This window comes from Mauremys reevesii, linkage group 7 (assembly GCF_016161935.1).
Source record: "Mauremys reevesii isolate NIE-2019 linkage group 7, ASM1616193v1, whole genome shotgun sequence".
Taxonomy (NCBI): domain Eukaryota; kingdom Metazoa; phylum Chordata; order Testudines; family Geoemydidae; genus Mauremys; species Mauremys reevesii.
Window position 1 is genome coordinate 85,305,251 of NC_052629.1, and position 22,651 is coordinate 85,327,901.

The 22,651-nt window shown below is 36.7% G+C and overlaps 2 protein-coding genes across 5 annotated transcripts in view; one reads left to right on the forward strand and one right to left on the reverse strand.

The window, feature by feature from the left end:
- Window positions 1-22,651, reverse strand: part of LOC120368618 (centromere protein P) — a 331,679-nt gene that overhangs the window by 253,607 nt on the left and 55,421 nt on the right. The window lies entirely within an intron of this gene.
- Window positions 2,520-22,341, forward strand: OGN (osteoglycin). 3 transcript variants are annotated; one of them, XM_039480856.1, is made up of 7 exons: window positions 2,520-2,681; window positions 3,323-3,594; window positions 11,529-11,625; window positions 14,977-15,135; window positions 17,308-17,510; window positions 19,960-20,055; window positions 20,724-22,341. In XM_039480856.1, the coding sequence occupies exons 2-7, from the start codon at window positions 3,424-3,426 to the stop codon at window positions 20,892-20,894; spliced, it is 897 nt and encodes a 298-aa protein (XP_039336790.1). In that variant the 5' UTR covers window positions 2,520-2,681; window positions 3,323-3,423; the 3' UTR covers window positions 20,895-22,341. The 3 variants fall into 3 exon arrangements, with proteins under 3 accessions (XP_039336790.1, XP_039336789.1, XP_039336791.1); XM_039480855.1 differs by having other exon boundaries at window positions 3,342-3,594; XM_039480857.1 differs by having other exon boundaries at window positions 3,390-3,594.

The window sequence follows — 22,651 nt, forward strand, 5'->3', positions numbered from 1 at the left end:
AGGTTGGAGTGAGCGAGAAACAGGACCTCTGAATTCTCTGTCACTTATGAAGAGGTTCAGGTGGATGCTGGGAGTTTGAGCTACACAAAGGGGGTAGTCGTGGTTGAAAGGGCTGTTTACAGTATTTCCTCTAGGGGACTGGAGTTTAAATCCCCAGTGATCACAGGGTGGATCCTGAGTCTTTTAGAGTCTTTTCAGTCAGAGCTCATGGGCCTCTCCAGTTCTGGGTGGCAAGGATTTGCAGATACTGCACTTAGCAGAGTTATGTGCCTCCCCCAGACAGAAGAAGCATCAGTGATACTCATCACTGAAGGACAAGGAGCGAGAACAGGAGACACAGTGTTTGAATACCAGGACCCTGGGCATAGTCCCAGGACTGGGGCGTAGAGGAGAGGAGGGGGCGTTATTTAGTTATATACTAACTAAAATTCTTAAGATATACATTATTTCTAATTAAATTTTTACAAGTCCTGCAACAGAGACAGAGGACACAATTCCAACTCAGTAGTAAGGCAGTAGTAAGAAGGAACTGGAGACATGTCAACCAAAATGCCTTATACCCTAAGTTGGGCGCATGAGGAGAGCTGCTGCGCATATGCAGGTCAATGGACACTGCTTTGAAGAAAATTCTGGACTCAGGCACATGGTGCGCATGCTTACGCATGTGTGGAATACATACAGGGACTATTGCTTGAAGAAGAACTGGAAGTTCCACCCTTTAACACAGCTGGTGGGATGGAAATGAGAAAGAGTCACAGTGGTCCTGCCCCTTAATCCCTTAGTTGCAAGCATGAAGATGTAAAGGGCACATGCACCACCCCAATTGCATTGTTAGCAAAAGTCTCCAATTCAAGTGCACTGTGAGCACATAAACCTACAGTGGAATAAATGTTTTTTACTTTTAGTTGTTCCAATTCAGAGTCCCATTTCCACAGATTCTGTGTTTAGCTTCTGCCCATCATACTTTTTCTGTTACAGATCATCTGTATACCAAGGTGAACTGTGAAGGTGGAGTAAAGGGAGAGGGCATTTAAGAGTCACCATATTGATTACTGAAGACCTAACATTGTTATCTCCTACAGGGAAATCAGTGGAGTGGTCCACTAGCAGCAGTCTACCTTAGAATGCTAAGGACCCCAATCCGGCCCATTAACCTATGAGGTCAAGACAATATAACAAAGTCCACCAGGCACAAAGGGATTAAAGGTGATCCCTGACTTCAGCCTGAAAGTTATTTCAACTTTGTGTTATAACAGTGATTCTGATTCAAGATGCTCCGACTCCAGCCTATGTTTCATAACATACTAGGAATGTGATTATGGTATGACAACTGAGATCATAGCTAGGCCATTTTGCCTCATTTGCATATAGAAAGAAGTCAACAGACTTCTTTTTCAAAAATAAATCACATTTCTGAGTGGTGATGGCTATAAACTGCAGAAATTTAAAAGCAGCAGATGTTGCATATAAAAATATTCATTTCCTCAGTGAGAGCTTCAGGACAAACATCTGGTTTCTTAACAATAAAGTAATTACAAAAATGTGTCACCTCCATCCCTAACAGGTTCACCCTTTATGTTCAGTGGTATATTCTCAAGAGCTTCCAAGAAAACTGGTAGTCTAAATGAAAAGGGGAATATAACTTTATTTTGACAAATACGGGTTTTTTGCTGTATGTTTTTTTAAAGACTCGAAAAAGCAACTTTGTAAACTTTAAAGTCAGTCATCTGGTTCCCATTTATCTTGACTGCCAAAAATATATAAGAATTAAAAGGACAAAAGAAGATATATAGCAGACATTTAGAAAACTGGTGCTCCTACTTCATATCTAAATCATAAGTCTTGATGCAAATTACTAAAAATTCCTAAATTACTAACACAGAATTTTCCCCAAAACAAACATGCATTGTAAAAACATCTAACACGTTGTCTAAGACGTCACTGAAAATACATACCTCATTGAATTAACAGACTGCACTTTATAAGATATAGCATCCTAAAAACAAATAAGTTGTATATTTTTGTGTTTAACCCTAATATCACTAGGAGAAAGTAACAAAATCGATAGTACAGAAGAAGTCTGAATCTGCTAATGCTGACAAACTTGAATTTCATGCTTAAAACTTGGACTTTCTCTAAATACAAGTTGTAATGCAACATTTTACTGTTCATAAATGTGACTAATATAGAATACATATGTTTGGGCCTATCTTTGTCTCAATCAGAAAGCAGCTGCTTTGTCTCTTAGCTAAAATATTAGACAAAATGAAAAACACATGACTTGATATATAGGTCTTCATTTAATAAATTAATATTTTATTTACTAAAAAGAGGCGAAATGATTAGGCATGGTAGAGCAATACACATTGAATATGACCAGTTTTAGTACGTAATATTGCAAGTTAGAGGAACTAGACAGATTTACCACTTATTAAAATTAGTCTGAGTACAACCCCCTGCTCCAGAATATTACCTCTCACCCAGGGGAAGAATGCTAGCACAGCCTTCTTTACCTCATGGGAAGTGTTTTAAGGCTGACAAATCTCTGAAGTAGTATTCATTTCAGCATCTTGGAAATAAACCACAGCTTTATTCTCTTATTCAGCCGTGTGGGATTAATGCATAGATAACAATATCTATACTGAAGAAAATCACTGGAGAACTCAAACTCTGCTACAACGGTAGGTGTTCTTTTCTAAGAAAACATCTTAATCCACAGCTCATCTAAAACAGTTTTAACTAAAGTAACTACTATATCAATTTCATTGGGAAAGTACAATAGAAACCTTTCATGTTAACTTAGAAACTTATTACTTCTTGATTTTTTCAGTAAGGGTACAAACAATGAAGTCTTCTCAATTTAAAAAAAAAATATACGCATTTTTTCTTTTGTTCATTTTCAAATCCATTGTTTCCATAGACAAAAGACTACAAATTTCTTAATTTAAATTAGCTTTGAAAATCATTATTTTGAACTTCTAAATAAGACTTGGTCTTTTTGTTTTTAACAATTTAACCACATGCATGCCAAGTATTTCAAATACTGTTTAACAAAATTTTCTGGCTATCAAACAAAAATGAAAGAAATATGATATCTTGCTAAATGTAAGTGACTGCAATGAGGTTAGCATTGCCCTCATTATTTGGAAACTAGTAAGCTTTTATTTATTACTTCTTAATATATCTTTTGCTGTTAACTGCAGATTTTTATAAGGCTAACATCTAATTAAAGAATACTAAGAGTTAAAAGTTGATCCCTGTTTCTTATGCATTAGAAACCCCTGCCAACAAGTCCTCTAGGCTTTAAATATTGTTTTGACAGATTGCATTTTTATTTCCAGTCACAAAGAAAGTGTTCTCAATAGTCAACACTACCATTTCTTCTCCAGCTCAGAAAAAGCCAGACTCATTTTCTCTGCTAAAATGACGACTTTGCAGACCATTTTTTTTTTATTTTTCATTGCGCCTTTGGTGAAGTTAGTACCACCAATTCAACAAGAGTCACTCAGTCTTTATGAGTATGATACAGACATTTTTGAAGAACTGTTTAAACAAGATTATGAAGACAAATCCCAGGATGCAATAAAGAAAAAGGTATTTCATTTATATTATAAATTAGTTATATAATCTTTTAAAAACCTGACAAGCGTTATGAATGAATTAGTTGTCATATCCATGTATACACATTTTACAGAAAATTCTTGTAATGATAGGGAAAAGGCGGATCACTTAAAAATTGAAGCAAAACAAAAATAAAATCACAAAAGGATTCTTAACTATGGTTTTAATTAAGGGTCTGAGAAACCCAGAGAATATAGGCAATCACAAAATTGATGGCTGACACACCATTCTTAGATCCCTTACCCTGGTGTGCCCAGGTATTTCAGAGATCTCAAAAGAACATGTCATGTCCAACAGACAACAAGGTGAGCCAAAGATTGAAAATCAGCATGTAGTTAGTCTTAATTCAGGATTTGTGTTTGTTTGTTTTGATGTTATAGTAGTATTTGAAACACTTTCATGAAAGTATGTACCATACATGTAATATATCATAAACCATAGCAGTTCTTTTGAGCTGGCACACAACCAATTGTAATATAATAGAGCTTTTGTTTTTTAACTTATAGTCTGTAATAGCTCTGAGTGGTTGTATCCTACCAAGCAACAGTAGGGAATCATTGCAATATTAATACTCCGTTTGTATGGGCTGAGGAGAATAGAGAAGAAAGTGTGCATTACATCAATCCTCAGCACCTCCCTAATGACCAATTGTGCGTGATGCTGCTGTCAATCCTGATGCTCAGGAAGTCAGGTACTTAACAAGAAGGAAGATTTAGTGCAAAGTGTCAACCTAAAATACAAATCTCATAGCTCTGTTCAGACTACTCCTGCTTCCTGCAGCTCCCATTGGCCTGGAGCAGCGAACCGCGGCCACTGGGAGCTGCGATCACCCGAACCTGCGGACGCGTCAGGTAAACAAACCAACCCAGTCCACCAGTGGCTTTCCCTGAACAAGCAGCGGCTCTAGTTTGCGAACCACTGATGTAGACCATCCCTGTTTGGTGTTTGTCCAACCTGGTCTTAAAAACTTCCAGTGATGGGGATTTCACAACCTCCCTTGGAAACCTATTTCAGAACTTAACTACCCTTATAATTACCAAGTTTTTCCTAATAGCTAGCCTAAATCTCCCTTGCTGCAGATTAAGCCCATTACTGCTTTTCCTACCTTCAGGGGACATGGACAACAATTGATCACCATCCTGTATAACAGCCTTACTATATTTGAAGACTGTTATCAGGTCCCCCTTCAGTCTTCTTTTCTCAAGATTTTGTTTTGGTTTGGTTTTTTTTAAAACTTTTGCTCATAAGTCCAGTTTTCTAAACCTTTTATCATTTGTTGTTGTTATCTGGACATTCTCCAATTTATCCGCATCTTTCCTAAAGAGTGGTGCTAAGAACTGGACACAGTATTCCAACTGAAGCTTCCCCAGTGTTGAGTAGAATGAGAAAATTACCGCTCATGTCTTACATACAACTCTCTTGTTCATGCAGCACAGAATATTATGCACCACAGAATATTTTTGACAACTGCATCACACTGTTGACTCATGCAATTTGTGATCCACTATAACTCCCAGATCCTTTTCTACAGTACTACTACCCAGACAGTTATTCCCCATTTGATTTTTCCTTCCTTAGGGATGTATTTTGCACTTGTCTTTACTGAATTTTATCTTGTTGATTTCAGATCAATTGTCCAATTTGTCAAGATCATTTTAAATTCTAGCCCTTTCCTCTGAAGTGCTTGCAACCCCTCTGAGCATGGGGTTATAAAAGTATATTATTCACTCCATTATCCAAATCGTTAAAAGGAAAATATTGAATAGTACTATACAAGCACTCACCCCTACGAGATTGTACTAGATACACCCTCCCAGTTTGACAGCAAACTTTCAACCACTCATGCACCACCTTAAAGTAATTTTATCTAGACCATATTTCGCTAGATTACTTATGAAAATGTCATATGGAATTGTGTGGAAAGCCTAACTAAATTCAAGATATACATCTACTGCTTTCCCCCCGTTCACTAGGCCAGCAACCCTGTCAAAGAAGACAATTAGGTTGGTTTGGAATGATTTGTTTGTGACAAATCCCTGATAGCTATTCTTTATAACCCTATTATTCTCTAGGTGCTTACAAACTGATTGTTTAATAATTTGTTCCACTATATTTATTTCCAAGTGTCCAACTTAAGCTGACAGGTCTATAATTCTCCCGGTCCTTTTTGTTTCCCTTTTTAAAGATGGGTACTACGTTTGCCCTTCTCTAGTCCTCTGAGTTCTCAAAGATAATTGCTAATGTTTCCAAGATTACTTCAGTTAGTTCCTTAAGTACCTTCAGATGAATTTAATCTGTCCTGCCCAACTTGAATATATCTAACTTACCTAAATATTCTTTAACCTGTTCTTTCCATATTTTGGCTTGCACTTATGCCTTTAATATTGCCTTTTTGAGAAACTGCCAGATCTCCTGAACTCCTTCATCCCTTAGATTTTCTTCCCATGGGATTTTACCTGCCAGTTCTCTAAGTTTGTTAAGTCTGCTTTTTTGAAGTCCATTTTCTATTAATTCTACCTATGAATCTTTATTGTGCCACTTTCGCTTCTTCCTTTCCTTAGAATCATTAAATCCATTATTTCACGATCACTTTCACCCAAATTTACGCAAGCAGCCAACCAACATCACCAGACAGGCACTGCAGTGGAACCCCCAAGGCAAGCGGAAAAGAGGCCGCCCAAGAAATACCTGGTGACGCGACCTTCAGGTTGATAGCAAAAAAATGGGCTATACCTGGAACCAGCTAGAGCGAATGGCCCAGGATAGAAGACTATGGAGATCTGTGGTTGGCGGCCCATACCCCGGTTGGGGTGACGGGCATGAATGAATGAATGAATGAATTCACCCAAATTGCCTTCTACCTTCAGATGTGCAACCGATTCTTCCATGTTGGTCAGAATCAAGTCTAAAATGGCTGTTCCCCTGGTTATTTTGTCTGTTTTCTGAAACAATACATTCCAAAAACTTATTGGAAATTTTGTGTTTTGCCATATTACTTTTCCAACAGATGTCTCAATAGTTAAGTCCCCTGTTATTACCAGATCTTGTGTTTTGGATATTTCTGTTATTTGTGCTAGAAATGACTCATCTACCACCTCTAGTCAATCAGTATAAGTTATGGGTTGCAGCAATTATACAATCAAGTCTTATCTTACTTGTTTTTACATTAATTCCTCTCATTTCATCTTTCTTCAAATAGTTCAGCTGTTAACCTAAAGCATACAGATCTTTGCTTTATTCTAAATTTGTGTGAATAATTTCTATATCAGGTGTTTATTTGGTTACCATAGTAATGAAAGAATAGTTGTCTTTTTGCAATTAAAACACTGATTTACACAAACGAAAGGACTGGCGATCACTTAAACTAGATGTATGAACAACTGATAGCTACCTAAGAATTCAACATCCTTTACAAAATTACTGAAAAGACTAAAGCTTAATATAAGCAGGCAAAGCATCAGATGATATGTACTTTTAAAATTATTTTCATAAGCAGGAGACTACCGTACTTCATGACCAAAAAGCAAAATGAGAAGGCATATATGTAAATAGGGAAAATGTCAGTAGATATGTATTTGACTGATTCAAATGCTCAAATCAAAATCCATATAAACAGTGCATATAATTAAACTGAAAGTCTACTGTAGGCCACTCTGCATAGTAAAGTGTTAGGAATGTAGCTGGTCATTATTTCCATCAAAACAGTTTTCCACAGACAAATGTTTCCTTGCAACAAAAAAAATAAAATAGTTCCTTATGTGCTACAAGTACCTTTGGATACTTTCCTGTTTCTCTACATCCTTTCTATATATGAGTGACCAAAAATGGACACAATATTCCAATTGGGGCCAAACCAGAGCCAAGTAGAACAGTACTATCACCTCCCAAGGTGATTTGCATACTATGCCTCTGTTAGTGCAGCCTACAATTGCATTTGCACTTTTTTTTTTTCTTTCTTTCTTTTTTTTTGCAACAGCATTGCGTTGCTGACTCAGGTTGAGGTAATGATCCACCACAAATCTCTGATCCTTTTCAGCAGTGCTGCTGCCAAGATAGTTATCTGCCATTCTGTATTTGTGCATTTGGTTTTTCTTCCCTAAGTTTAGCACCTTTGTCTTTGTTAAATTTCATTTTGTCGTGTATAGCCCATTTCTTCAAGTTATCAAGATCCCTTTGAGTTTTAGCTCTATCTTCCAAAGTGTTGGCAATTCCCCCAAGCCTTGTGTCATCAGTGAATTTGATCAGTATGCTTTCTATTCTTACATCCAGCTCATTAATAAAGATGTTAAACACCAGACCCAGAAAAGATCCCTATGGAACATCACTTGAAACCTCCTGCCAACCTGCCATCATTCCATTAATCATTACTTTTTCTATGCAGTTGTTTAACCAGTTCTGTATCCACTTAAATGTATTCCCACTGAGCCCACATTTCTCCAGCTTACTTATCAAATGTCATGTGGGACTGTGTCAAAAGCCTTGCTGAAGTACAGGTATATTATGTCCACCGCATTCCCCCTATCCACCCCACCAATAACCCTGTCAAAGAAGGAAATCAAGCTGGTTTGGTATGATTTGTTCTTAGTAAATCCATGCTGGCTGCTAGTGATTACACTTCATCCTCCAGGTATTCACAAATGGAATGTTTTGTAACTTGCCCCAGTGTAAGAGGCCATAGAGCCTACTGCAGCCATTACAATAAACTGTCACCTGTACTGCTGTTTCACAGTTACTCTGTGGCCTGGTTGGGCAGTAACTGCTTGTCTTACATCATTTCAGCACTCTCTCCAACTACTTGTGCCAGTTGCTAAGTAAAAGATTTGCCCCATAAAGTTTTTTTTTTTTTAAGTATATGTAATTCAGACTTGATGTATCATAAAATCCCTGGAGCAATTCTACATTCTTATGTAGTTGCAAATTAACTAGTTATGTAGCAATGACTGTTCAAAGAAGAACACCCATATCTCTTAGATCAAGATCTATCACTACATTTACATTACTATGAAGGCAGCATTCCAAAAAACCCTTAGTTCAGGTACAACAGAGATCATGGAGTTCACACCTAATAAATCTGGGCAGAATGTCAAAGCAGCATCAATTTTAAATTTATGTTTGTTATATTATATTTCTAAATTCAATTTCCATCTGAACAGATTCTATCTACTGTTGATGCAATTTACACCTAAGTAAAATAAAACTGAAAGATTAAAGATAAAGCCTCTCTTCCACTTGCTTAATTTTGTGTATTTGACAGTATTTTGTATATAATCAGTTTCACTGTTTTGCTGATAAACTTCCTGTCTCCTGTGGAAACCACCAATGAGTTCTTCTTTGAAGGGAACTTACATGCACACTACAGCCGGGATCGACGCTCTGAGATCGGCTCACTGGCGGTCGATTTAGCGGGTCTAGTGAAGACCCACCAAATCTACAGATCGCTCTCCAGTTGACTCCTGTACTCTACCCCCAGTGAGAAGAATAAGATAAGTCGACAGGAGAGTTTCTCCTGTTGACCCCCACAGTGTAGACCCCGTGGTAACTCGACCTAAGGTACATCGACTCCAGCTACGTTATTCACATAGCTGGAGTTGCATAGCGTAGGTCGACTTACCGCAGTAGTGTAAGACATAGTCTTAGGCTCTGCAAGAGGTTACTTACCAGAAAACAGCAGCAGCAAGACTGAAACCGAGGCCTTGTCTACACTAGAAAGGGTTTGCTGGTATAGCTACATTGGCTAGTGGAGATAGAGTTTATATCAGCAAATGAGGTTTTTTTGCTCATGTAACTGCATTTACACTATGGCTTTTGCCAGCATAGCTTTGTCAGCTAGTGGTAGGATTTCCCCCCACACACACTCCTAATCAACATAAATATGCCAGCAAAACTTTTAACACTAGGTGGGTTTTGCTGGTATAATTAAACCAGCAAAACTATCTACTTTGGATGCAGTTTTATCAGTATAAAAGAAGAGCTGTTGATTAATCGCCATTAACTCACGCGATTAACTCAAAAAAAGTAATCACGATTAAAAAAATTAATCGTGATTAATCGCAGTTTAAATCACACTGTTAAACAATAGAAAACCAATTGAAATTTATTAAATATTTTGGATGTTTTTCTATATTTCCAATATTTGATTTCAATTTACAACACAGAATACAAAGGGTACAGTGTTCACTTTATATTACATATATTTGCACTGTAAAAATGATAAAAAAAGAAATAGCATTTTTCAATTCACCTCATACAAGTACTGTAGTGCAATCTCTTTATCATGAAAGTGGAACTTACAAATGTAGATTTTTTTATTACATAACTGCACTCAAAAACAAAACAATGTAAATCTTTAAAGGCTACAAGTCCACTCAGTCCTACTTCTTGTTCAGCCAATCACTCAGACAAACAAGTTTGTTTACATTTACAGGAGATAATGCTGCCTGCTTCATATTTACAATGACAATTTACAATGTCACCTGAAAATGAGAACAGGTGTTCACATGGCACTATTGAAGCTGGCATTGCTAGGTATTTACATGCCAGGTATGCTAAACATTCGTATACCCCTTCATGCTTCAGTCACAGACATGCTTCCATGCCGATGACGCTCATTAAAAAAGTAATGCATTAATTACATTTGTGACTGAACTCCTGGGGGAAAACTGTACATCTTCTGCTCTGTTTTACCCGCATTCTGCCATACATTTCATGTTATAGCAGTCTCTGATGGTAACTCAGCACATTGTTCATTTTAAGAACACTTTCACTGCAGATCTGACAAAATGCAAAGAAGGTACCAATGTGAGATTTCTAAAGATAGCTACAGCACTTGACCCAAGGTTTAAGAATCTGAAGTGTACAAACTGATTCACTGCCAGCGAAGGACCATCCTGTGAACTGAATAAGGCAGGAGTCTGGTAGAAAAACTAGTATGTGATCATATAATTAAAGACCGTATCATAATGCAAATACACAACAGGGCACAACTGATGTTTCATAGGCAACCTTAATATTAGCATTTCCTAACTTTTGGGTGCTTCATTCTGCAACCTTAATGTTCCTTTAGTATTGTATTTTGTGGTTTAATTTCCTACATTTTTAAAAAAGCAAAGGGAAAAACAAATTTAAGAATGGCTAGCCACACTGGGCCAAACTTTGGCCATCAGCAGAGTTAGAACCATTACATACAATACAAAGACCTCTACCACCTAAGCTAATGGAGTAACTAATAGCAATAATACATTGTCTTCCTCTATGTCAGCTAGTCATTATTGAGGGAATGACATACACTTAGCCACCAGGTTAAAGTACCTTGCTGAACTGGGGCAAATATCTGCAAGGGGATAGGTTTGGAAAGTAAAGTTTATATACACTTGATAAAAGATATTAGCATGTTCAATGTTTCAGGAGAAAAATTCTCACTGACATTTTATTCAGAAGTGTATTTTATTTTACTGAGACTATTTATGTATATAGACGGCCTCAGTGTATTAGGATTGTTACCTATTTGCAAATAGTCTTTTGAATGCTGATGCCAATTTGAAATCTAGTCAATTTCTAAGATTAAGTTAAGAGCAGTTTCAGGTATACTCCTGTTCCATATTCTCCTCCTACTCCTCATTATTTGTTGTTTTATAACATTTTCCTATTATTTAAGAAATACTTTTCTTTCTCCTCTCTGTGTGCGAAACCCACAAACAAAAGGGGAAACTGGGTATATATCAAATGCTGTCCAAATGCATGAAATAAACAATGTTTTTCTCTGATTCCTTTCAGTTAGAAGTATTCATTATAAGAATAGTAAGCAGCATATTTTAAACCGTAGTACAATATTTAAGTTTGCCTTTAATGGTTTGGTTTAATGGCTTGCCTTTAATGAACACTCCATTTTATTACCTTTGTTCTTACAGGGAAAAGATGGCATGATTGTTTCTCCTGACTCTAACATACAGCTGGAACTGCAGAGAGATGAGAGTGTACCTAAAGTACGACCAACCAAAGATACAAGTAAGTTATAGAAAAGTTACATTATTAAGCTTTCTAAAATAAAATATTTCACATTAAAAAAATAAGAGTTCAGTGAAAGACAACTGCATATAGCATTCATCTTTTCATTTATAAACAAGGTTTTCATGAGCTCGGTGGGATTTCTGCTAACTCTGGGGTGGAAATTTTAAAGAAGCTCCAGATACATTCTGAATACATGCAGACCAGTTTATCTGATGCTCCTATGACATCCTCTAAGCAAACACACATATTGAATGGCCAAATGAAAGCATAATAAAGCTAACAATATGGACTAGACAATCAGGAAAAAATAAGTCGACTAATTCATGTTGAAGTGAAATGCGCTCACCGCAGCCTGTATGTGGTGAGTCTTTGGCAGGATGGTGAGACGTAGAGGTATTACCCTTTAAGGGCTCTCTCTCAACAATAGGTGAGGGGGGGGACAGGGACAGGTCAGGGGAGGGGTCACTGCCCTTTCTGCAGACTGGAATGTAATGAGCGTGTTTAGAACCCACACAGCCCAGGAGAAGCTGTTTTTTTACCTGGATCAGGCTAGCAGCTCCCACTCACCCACCCATAACATTTGCAAAAGAATTGGATTTCTATACAGCCAGCCGTGGGCATTACTCTAGTAGCCCTTTTTCTAGGTGAACTGGAAAGGTATTTTTCCCTCATCACCAGGTTGGCCAAAACAGGGTGGGGTGAATTTTTTTGCCTTCCTCACAGTAGGTCTGGGACCCAGTAGGCTGTGTGTGTTTGAGTTTGGGGGTAGGGATTAGGTTATTATGTCACAACTTCATAAGTAATAATTGTGCCAGATATCCAGTGTAGATAATCATCATAGAACGGATACAGTTATTAGATAAAATGGTCTGGCAAAGAATTTGAAAGAAAGGATCCCTTAAGGGACCTGTGTAAGAGGGAATGTTGGGACTTCTACAACTGGAACAGCATGAAAATCCCTCTCCTTTTCTAGCCCCACAACAGGATGGTTGGGACCACGTTGTGGATTATGTGGAAGTGATTATGGAAATAATCATGACCTGCATTATACAATTTATTGCAGGGTTCTTTCAGATATCTTCAGTGAATAAATTTGCACTCTAATTACACCACATCTATTTCCTGCTATCTTTCTTATAGCATGGCCAGACAATGAGTGAAGTGAAAAAGTAGAGAGACTTCTATGGAGAGTGATCTGCTCTCAGCACCTCAACTTCAGAGAGGAGCAGAATATGTCTGTACTGTAGCTAAACAGAGCTTTATACGTTAAAATCAATACCTTGAAATGCATCCAGAAATTAAGTAGAAGCCAAATTAATTGGGCACAATACACTCCACAAAAGGATCATGGTTAAGGTTTCCACAGCTACATTCTCCACTAGCTCAAGTTTCCCAGTAGTTTTCAAGTGTATCCCCACAAACAGCTTTTCTGTAATTAACTATGGTGTGGTCCACATGTGAAAGGAAAAAAATAAATAAAATAAAAAATAATAAAACCTCCACCTCAAGCCCCCATCTTCTTGTCAAAAATAAATTAAATAAAACAAACCACTCTTGGGTACGACTGCTATCTAGAAAGCCAGGATCAAACAATGATTTAACAAGACCCTCAAGTTAAAAACATTTTAATCAAGGAACAATTATAGCCTCCACCATCTACAGACATTTCCCCAGCCAGCCAACATGCTCTGAAATGAATCATCTGCCAATTAGTTCTCATCCAACAGTGAGCAAAGCTAGTGCACCCTCCAACTCCAATGAAAGAATCATGCAATGTTGATGGTGTACTGATGACAATGATTCTCCAACCATTTCACTATTTCCTGTATTCACATACAAAATGAGCAATTGGAGTCTAATGGTAGAGATCTGAAATCACTGGCAAAAGACTGAATGCAAGGCTAATGAATGGGGTCCAGTATTAACCCCAGGAATCTCTCAATGGAAAGAAATAACTGAAGGCTTACCAATTCTCAGCTTGCCCATACCTAGCAGCCATTTCATCAAGACTTCATTAGTTATGGGTATCAAAAACTGCCAATTGTTCTAGAAACTGCCAATTGTTCTTTGTTAGGTGGATAGCAAAAAGACAAGTACCTCCTATGCACTATACCCAGATATATGTGGAAGATGACTAAAGGTTTCAATACCACAAAGAGTTAGAGATTAGAACAAACAGAAGTTTAAGCACAATTGAATTCAAAGCTGCAACATTAACTTTGAGGCAAGGCTTGAATATTCCATGATTTCATGAATGTGCAATTTGCCTTAGCATCCTTTGCTGCCTTCTGCCTTTGCTGCAGAATTGTGCTCCAGAATCCAAATATTGTCCTATTCTTGTGTGTCTTTCCCAGCCCTTGAAAACATGAAACAATTAGAAATTGATAGTTTTCATCCTGAGCCTGCAGTATATCTGAAACAAAAGGTCAAAGGCACAACCTGCCCCATTACATCAAATGAGATATCTGAAGCCTAAAAATAAAGTAAACACCAACATTAAGTATTTCACTGCTAATTATTTTAGCAGACACATTTGGACATTTCTCTCATTTCCCAAAATGTCTCCCAACAAGCCAAAAGCTCCAAGTATTTCCCTACTCAACCAACAAAACCTTCAACTTTCCCATACAAACTTCTAAAATGCAGTTATGTTAATATAAAAATCTTTGGCACAATGGAGATTAAATCAACAGTGACAAAGTAAAAACAATTAATAAACTATTGGAATATTAATTTCACTTTTTTCATTTAATAAATTAATTTATTGCCTATATTTTTCAATGTAAATCAAACTGGCCAGCAACTTCTAATCTGCCACAGGATCCAAGAAACTTGAAGTATTTATGTTCTGCTTACACAGAGCACACAGGCCATGCTCATAAGATGTAGGGTAATTTATGGTCTCACTCTCTGACTGGTTCACGTGAAAGCTTTTGCTTTTCTAAGATTTTTTTTCTAACGTAACTTCCACTTTGAAAGCAATCATTTTTAAGGAAGGCAAGTGACATTACAATCAGTTATACTGAATGCTTATACAGTTGTAGTCATTTCAAACCAATTCAATAACATAGTTGAGTAACTGTGATAAATGGTGCTTCAGGAATAGATTTTAAAAAGGAAGCTAGAATGTGTAAGTAGAAAAGTGCAATTCTCAATACAAGGGATGTCTAAGAGAAAGGATTTGATGACTATGATGTCTTTTTTGATCCTACCTTGAGAACAAATATATAAAATCCTGAAAGACAAACCTTAACTCAATGAAATTCTATTTTTTGTATTAGTTTAAAGATTGATTGCCAATCTTATAGCTTTGTACTGACACAAGACAATCAAATTCTTTGTTTGCAGATTTGCCCACTTGTCTGCTGTGTGTGTGTTTAAGTGGATCGGTATACTGTGAAGAAATTGATATTATTGCTATTCCCCCTCTGCCAAAGGAAACAGCCTATCTTTACGCACGATTCAACAAAATAAAGAGAGTGGCAGTCTCAGATTTTGCTGATATTCGTAAGCATATTTAGACTTTAATCTTTTTAATTAGGTGATATGTGCTTATAGTTTAAAGTTAAGTTCTTCCTTGCATATAGGGGAGGGAGGGAAGGGGGAAATACCAAAACAAGATACATTTCATATTCATTGTTGAATTCCACCATTGCCTTAATATGTGTTATATGTAACACCCTACTATTAGAAAGGAATTGTAAAAGCAAATCTGAAAACCTAGCTAAGCCCAACCTATGGCGTGCGGAGAGGAGGGGGACATAGTTGTACATATATTACAAAGCTTCCAGTCTTGATAATATCGGGATGTCTGGTTACCCTAACTCACAAATACCATGAACCACATAAGTAGTATTGTGTCTCAATCTGGGTTGTCTTAAAGAAACCAGAAAGTATCAAGAGGAATTCACAGAGGTAAAGAAAATATACACATTTATTACTTCAGACCTTTTTCTGTGCTGATTGCCCTGCTCTCCCTAACTAATTAGTAGGAACATACAGCAGAGAAACCTGGTCTTAACTAAAATTAAGCGTGTCACCGTTAATGCAATGCTAAATGTTTAAATTAAATACCAAGCTCTCAAAAGTAAAGAAATTCTACAAATTAAGATTTCTCTGACATTGTCAAGTCCATCTTTTTGTTCATATGCAGTATTATTTATTCTCTTCTTTGTTGAAAGTGACTTTAAAAGCATTTGTCTTAAGAACTGGGCTTGCTCCTTTTTGTGGTTCTTTCGGAAATATGAAGAAGGCCTGGAAAGTTTATTTTATTTATTATTTTTTCTTATGCTTATCTTTGACCGTAGAAATTTAAGTATGTTCTTGGCTGAAAGAGATAATGACTAGATAACTAATCAAATGGTGACAGTTCTAAGGCCAACAGTGTAGAGAGAAAAGAGAGGAGATTTTGTCAGACTTTAAAAACTGCTTTTGTTTTTATTTACCTATTTAACCTCAATGACTAATTAACATTTGGAAGGACATGTTTGTTGGAAGGACGTGTTTTACTTATATTCACCCTATCGGGAGATAGAATAAATCTCTTAGAATCTGTGTGTTCAAGTAAAGTGAACATACACATCAAGGGGACTGAATTAAAGTTACACAGGCAGCTACTATTATGGCATTTCCAAACTTTGAACGTTTAACTTGGCAACCTTACTATTCAGTTTTCTTCAATGTAATTTCCTAATTTTTTTAAAATAACAAACAGAAAAAACAGAAACTACATCAAGTGGCACCCTCCTGACCCCCCACATAGGTGGTCATCTGGAACAGGACCCTTAGATCCACCGCACAGACCTCTTATCACTTGAGCTAACCAGTAAAAATAGTAGGCTTTTATTCTCTGTGTGGATCAGTCACTAATTGTTAGCCTCTTTACAAACCTTTAGTGAATATATGTGAACTGAGAGTTTTTCAGATGCTTATATCTTGACCACATTTGGATGGATTTTCACAGGGACAAGAGGCACATCCCTAAAACCCGGGCAACTTCTGTGCCAAATTTCAAGTTTCCCTCTAAAAGATGGAGACACTAGAGCATTGGTAGGCAACCTATGGCACGCGTGCCGAAGGTGGCATGCGAGCTGATTTTCAGTGGCACTCACGCTGCCTGGGTACTGGCCACCGGTCCGGGGGGCTCTGTATTTTAATTTAACTTTAAATGAAGCTTCTTAAATCATTTTAAAAACCTTTTTTACTTTACATACAACAATAGTTTAGTTATATATTATAGACTTATAGAAAGAGACTTTCTAAAAACGTTAAAATGTATGACTGGCACGCGAAACCTTAAATTAGAGTGAATAAATTAAGACTCGGCGCACCACGTCTGAAAGGTTGCTGACCCCCTGCACTAGAGCTTCTCAATGAAATGGTTTGATGTACATAATTTTAACTGGGCAAAACTACTTATTTTTCCCTAGCCTTGCTCTTGGCTGAACTGTTTGTTTTGTTTTGTGTTTTTCAGCCTAAGGCATTTGTGGAGAATTTTAGCCCAAACAATTAAAGTTTTAAAAAGTTATAAGAAACTGAAAACAGGGACTTATAATGCAATCATATTTATAAGCATTTCTACAAGAGCCACTTATAATAGGAGTATATTATGCTTTAGTGCATTTTACACACCATGAAAAATAAATGTAATATTCGGGTTTTTGTTTCCTTTATATAAAGCTACGTTAAGAAGAATTGATTTAACTGGAAATATGATAGACGAAATTGAAGATGGTGCCTTTTCAAAGCTTCTGTTATTAGAAGAACTTTCACTTGCTGAAAATAAATTGATGAAACTTCCAGTTCTGCCCCCCAAGCTAATTACATTTAATGCAAACTACAACAGAATTAAGAGCAGAGGAATCAAAGCAAATGCTTTCAAGGTGAGTAACAGAGGTTATAAAAATTGGAGTAACTTACATAAAATTAGATAAATAACCATTATCATAGATGTAGTGTTTGTTAAATATTTGTAAACTTTACTGTAAGCCTCTGAGCATAGGTATAGGAGGTTTTTCAGATTTTTAAAACAGTATGCTATTTATTTAAGGTATATGGAACAACAGCAATGCTCTGTTAATGATGCAAATTAGTTTAATTTTAAATAAAATTTTGCCCCTCCTCACTTCTAAAATTCACATAAAAAAGTACATTTGGTCTCCAAATTGGTTGATATGGGGCCAAGGCAGAATTATTTTTTTTTTAAACACACCTAGGAAGTGAATTGGACAAGAACTTCCGAAATAAGACACTCTTAAAAGAGTTTTTATACTAAAAGATTTGAGGAGGACCAACAACCTCTCCAAGCCTTGTGATACTTCCTGCGGAAATGTCCTTCCTGCACACCTCAGATGAGCTACAGAAAGGAGGAAAATGACACTCTGGTTTCCCACAGCTACCTGTGTTCTTATTCAGTACCCCTCTCCTCCAGCATTATACATGTGAGTTCTGTAGAAAGAGGGTTTTGTAAGAAAATCTGATTATCTGCAACAGAGGACAATTTTCCGCTACCCCCATGACTCAGGAGGCCTATTAATCTTCAATGAGCTTCCACTGGTTCACCCCAGGCCTGAGTAGCTTATTTTGGTTTGCCTGGGACCTAGTCAACTACTAATACTGGGAATTCTGAGGAGTATCCTAAGAGTCTGGGAAATGCAGGTAGGAGAAGTGAGAACATGGAGCTAAGCATCTTCAGGCTTACTAGTAGGATCCTAACAATCCCAATAAGGCTTTTAGTGAAAAATACTTGTAGCCTTAACTTCACCTTAAATTTTTTGTATGGAAATAGTTCTGTAGCTATGGAGAGCTATTACATTGTTACATAATAAGCTGTGATTATGTAACTAAACTAAACAGGGCTTCATTTGGTTCTAATTGTGAATTTGTATGTCAAGTTGTTGGCACAGCAACCCAGAAAAACATGTTGATATATGGCAAAAAGAGATTACTCAAAATAGAAGAGTCACTGAAAGCACCATGACACCTGCTCACACCAGTCACGATCTAAAATTCTTCACCACAAGAAGGACGTAGCCCACCTTGGTATTCAGCTACAAATATGGTTATGGAAAGTGAGGGAAAACATTAACAGAACAACAACGAACAACAACAAAATATAATTACAATCACAAGAAAAGTTAACACTAGAGGATATTTTAATCACAGCCATATTCAAATACTCTTAAATAAAGCTATGGCATTAAAGCCTGAAGTTTAACAGAACTTGTTTTATTAAATTTTTCAATCTCTCAAAAATGTAACGAAACCTGTTCAAGCAATTTCTTAGTATGTTAGGGCAGTGGTTCTCAACCAGGGGTGCACGTACCCCAGGGGTACACAGAGGTCTTCCAGGGGGTACATCAACTCATCTAGATATTTGCCTAGTTTTACAACAGGCAACATAAAAAGCACTAGCTAAGCAAGTGCAAACTAAAATTTCATACAGACAATTACTTGTTTATACTGCTCTACATACTATACACTGAAACGTAAGTATTCAAATTGATTTATTTTATAATTATATGGTACAATTGAGAAAGTAAGCAATTTTTCAGTAATAGTTTGCTGTGACACTTGTATTTTTATGTCTGATGTTGTAAGCAAATAGTTTTGAAGTGAGGTGTAACTTGGGTACACAAGACAAATCAGACTCCTGAAAGGGGTACAGTCGTCTGGAAAAATGAGAGCCACTGTATTAGCATATTACATACAGTACTTCCAACAAAAGAGCATTTAAACAGGATGGCTTTATGGACATATATTAGCTAAGGTATGTATTCAGAAGAAAAATGCTGATATCTATTGTTAAACAGGCATGGGCCACAGGTGGAGCCCCTGGCTCTGTTCCCCCCGCGGCCAGAGACCTGAGTGCCCCTCTGAACGGAGGAGCCCCAGGTCAGCCTAAGCCCTGAGCTTCCCCTCACCCGCCCACTGCGACTCCCATCCACATACTCCAAGCCACCCCAGGGAAAAGCGTCTCATCCAGAAGAAGCTTTTGAAATGCCCCATGCAGGTTCTGGGGCGGTATGTGCTACTCAACTTGCTGGGTTCATCAGTAATCTCTCTGGAGTCCTGGGAGATTGCTGATGAACCCAGGAAGTTGAATACCACATACCGCCTCCTCAGCCAATCTGGAACCTGCATGAGGCATAATAAAGCAAAAACCTCTCCTGCCAAACCCCACAGGGGTCCAGCAGCAGCACCAGGAGAGAATGAGTCTCTCCTGGCCTATTATACCTGCTGCCCATGTAGACAGGCACAGGAGGGACTGAACTACTGACAGTGTAATCAAGGAAAATCAACACTAATTTTTTTTTCTCCTTTTTTCTACAGAAGCAGACCAATTTGTCATATCTCTATCTAGCACACAACACACTGGAATCTGTACCTCTTAACTTACCAGAGAGTCTGCGTGTTCTGCACCTTCAGGTCTCAAAGTATTTTTTTAATATTGTACAACAAAGGGCACAGATAATCATTTAGATAAAATAAGACCACTCTTGCTTTCTTTCATTATTCGTTTTCAATTTGGTTCACACAGTTGTTGTGTTACCATTGTCCAAAAACATTCCATTGAAAACTAAACATTAGTACAAACATGTACCTAAATATATTTAGCACCATAGCACATGTGCTCATCCTATCTTTGAAACATTAAAAAGCAATAAAGTAGTTGAGACTTCAAATAATTATTCAGAATAAAGTAAAATAGAAGGTCTCCTAGCCACAAAAGCTGTTTAGTGGCTGATTGTAAATGCAACACTGGAATTTGTCACTACTTTGTCTATAAACACTGTTTGTTTCTTTATTTCAAGGGCAGTCACCGGCCACAATGAGCAATAGAATAACTTTTGTCAACAAAATGTACTGGATTTCAGTACCAATGTAAAATTACTGGTTAATAACTGCACCCATAGAATAAACCCTTCAGAAGCCTTAAAAACAAACAAACTTAAGATTTAAACTCAAAAACAACAAAATAAAAAAACAAGAAAAAATGAGAGCCATAATTAATTATTGGTAAGAGTCAGATACTTTCATCTAGGTTTTGATGCTGAAGCATTTTCAAACTATCTTTGTTTTGTTTTGCTTTGCAGTTTAACAACATAACCTCAATCACAGATGACACATTCTGCAAATCCAACAACACGCGTTATATCCGTTCGCGTATGGATGAGATAAGAATGGAAGGCAACCCAATCATCTTGGCAAAGCATCCTAATGCTTTTTCTTGCTTGAAAACATTGCCTGTAGGAGCATATTATTAACCACTACCTATTAATTATACTAAAACTTAAGTATGGTAACAGATGATCATTCCTGTTCCTTTTTTAAATGACTATATCCTTTCCCTTTTAATTATGTTTTTCTATATACCTATTCTATGAACTTTTAATCAGGTTAAAAATGTAGTTCTAGTCTGAAAAATCACTATGTAAAAAAAACAGCATCTGCTCACTTGGCAGACCCAATACCACCTGTACTTTCAGATTCATGTGAGTTTATAACAGTGTCAAAAGTATGGGCTTAACCAGTGGTTTAATTGCAATACTCATATGAATAAGGATTGCAGGATCAGGCTGTAAGTTTTAATTACTTTATTCATACTAACACTGCAAAGCAAACACAGCTGTGAGAATGTTATTCTGGCTTGCACATCAGCAGAATTGCTAATTAAGTTCCAAGAGACAGCCACCCACCCACGCAACTCAATTGCAAGTTGGAGGCAATGGGGTTGCACTGGTGTAACTACAACCAGAATCTGGCTCAAATCATTTTAATTACTAATTAAAATCCATGACCTGTAAAAAGCACAGGTTCACTCTAAGTCTTTGCCTTGATCAGGAAAATCATTGAATTCAGATCAGGCTTCGAGCAGATGAACTTCGTTTTTCTTTTGGTAAACCAAGAAAGTTTCACTGGAACTCACTAAGAAAAAATAAAGATGGACTTTTACAATGTCACTTTTTAGAATAGGAGCCATAGTTCAATTACTGGAAAAATGTAAAAAACAGACACAGAAAACTTTAAAATGCTTAGGAATAAAATGCAAAGTTGGTTCTATCTTAAACTGTAAAACTGTGTGAAAAACTAATACAATTATATTACCAACATGGTTTTACCCTTTTAGCTTTTTTCAGATGCAAGCAATATAAAGGGACAATCTCATATTAATGGTGGGGGCTTCTGACTGACAGTTCAGATTAAATAAAGATAACTACACCTTAAAGATATTGATTCTGACTTAACACAAATACACGATTTCAGATTACTTCTCTTTTTCTGTTTTTGTTTGTTTCAATAGGAATTTGCACAGTCCTCATTTGGCTTAGCTGCTTCATAAATACAAATGTACAGAAAACCCTAATCACTAATACTAGACTTATTTTTCCTGGACAACTGGTAAATGAAAGGAGCTTGTTGAAATATGAAAAGTTCTCAACTTCATAGCTACTATTTTTTTTTATTTGTATAGTTATTTAAATTTCAAATACATAAAGGTATTTCACTTTGGAATCACTGTTTTTCCTTAGTAATAAGCCAGTTTACAGTAACAACTTTTTTTTAATTTCCAGTCTAATTAAACAATAATATGACAGTGCTTGACCTGAGCAACGAATGTAGTTGAATTGAATATTATTATGTGCGCATTAAAAGCCCGAGGTACTGTTAGTATGCACCTATGAAAATTGAAACCTAATAGGCTTTTTAATAATGTCAAAATCAAAAATTGTTTGGCTGGTTTTAATTTTCTTGGAGAAGAAAGTGATTATTTTATTATAATTATTTAAAAAATAAAAATAAGCCAGAAGATTTTTTTTATCTTGAATCCATAATTAAGAAAAATCACAATCAGACTTGCACCAGTATTGTTTCGTTTTTATTTCTTTTAAATCCCCTGACATTTTGAAAACTAAATCTATCACTCTTGTTGGGGTTGATGAATTCACTAGCAGCTAGAACACTTGATTTTCATTTTCCATTTAAAAAAAATTACTCGAGTCATGAAACTCCTATGCTTTAA

Excerpts from the sequence above, each read along its gene's own strand:
- OGN (XM_039480856.1), top strand. The coding sequence starts at position 3,424 with ATGACGACTTTGCAGACCATTTTTTTTTTATTTTTCATTGCGCCTTTG. Across the intron at positions 11,626-14,976 it reads ACGACCAACCAAAGATACAA|ATTTGCCCACTTGTCTGCTG; the intron begins GTAAGTTATAGA and ends CTTTGTTTGCAG. Across the intron at positions 17,511-19,959 it reads TCAAAGCAAATGCTTTCAAG|AAGCAGACCAATTTGTCATA; the intron begins GTGAGTAACAGA and ends TTTTTTCTACAG.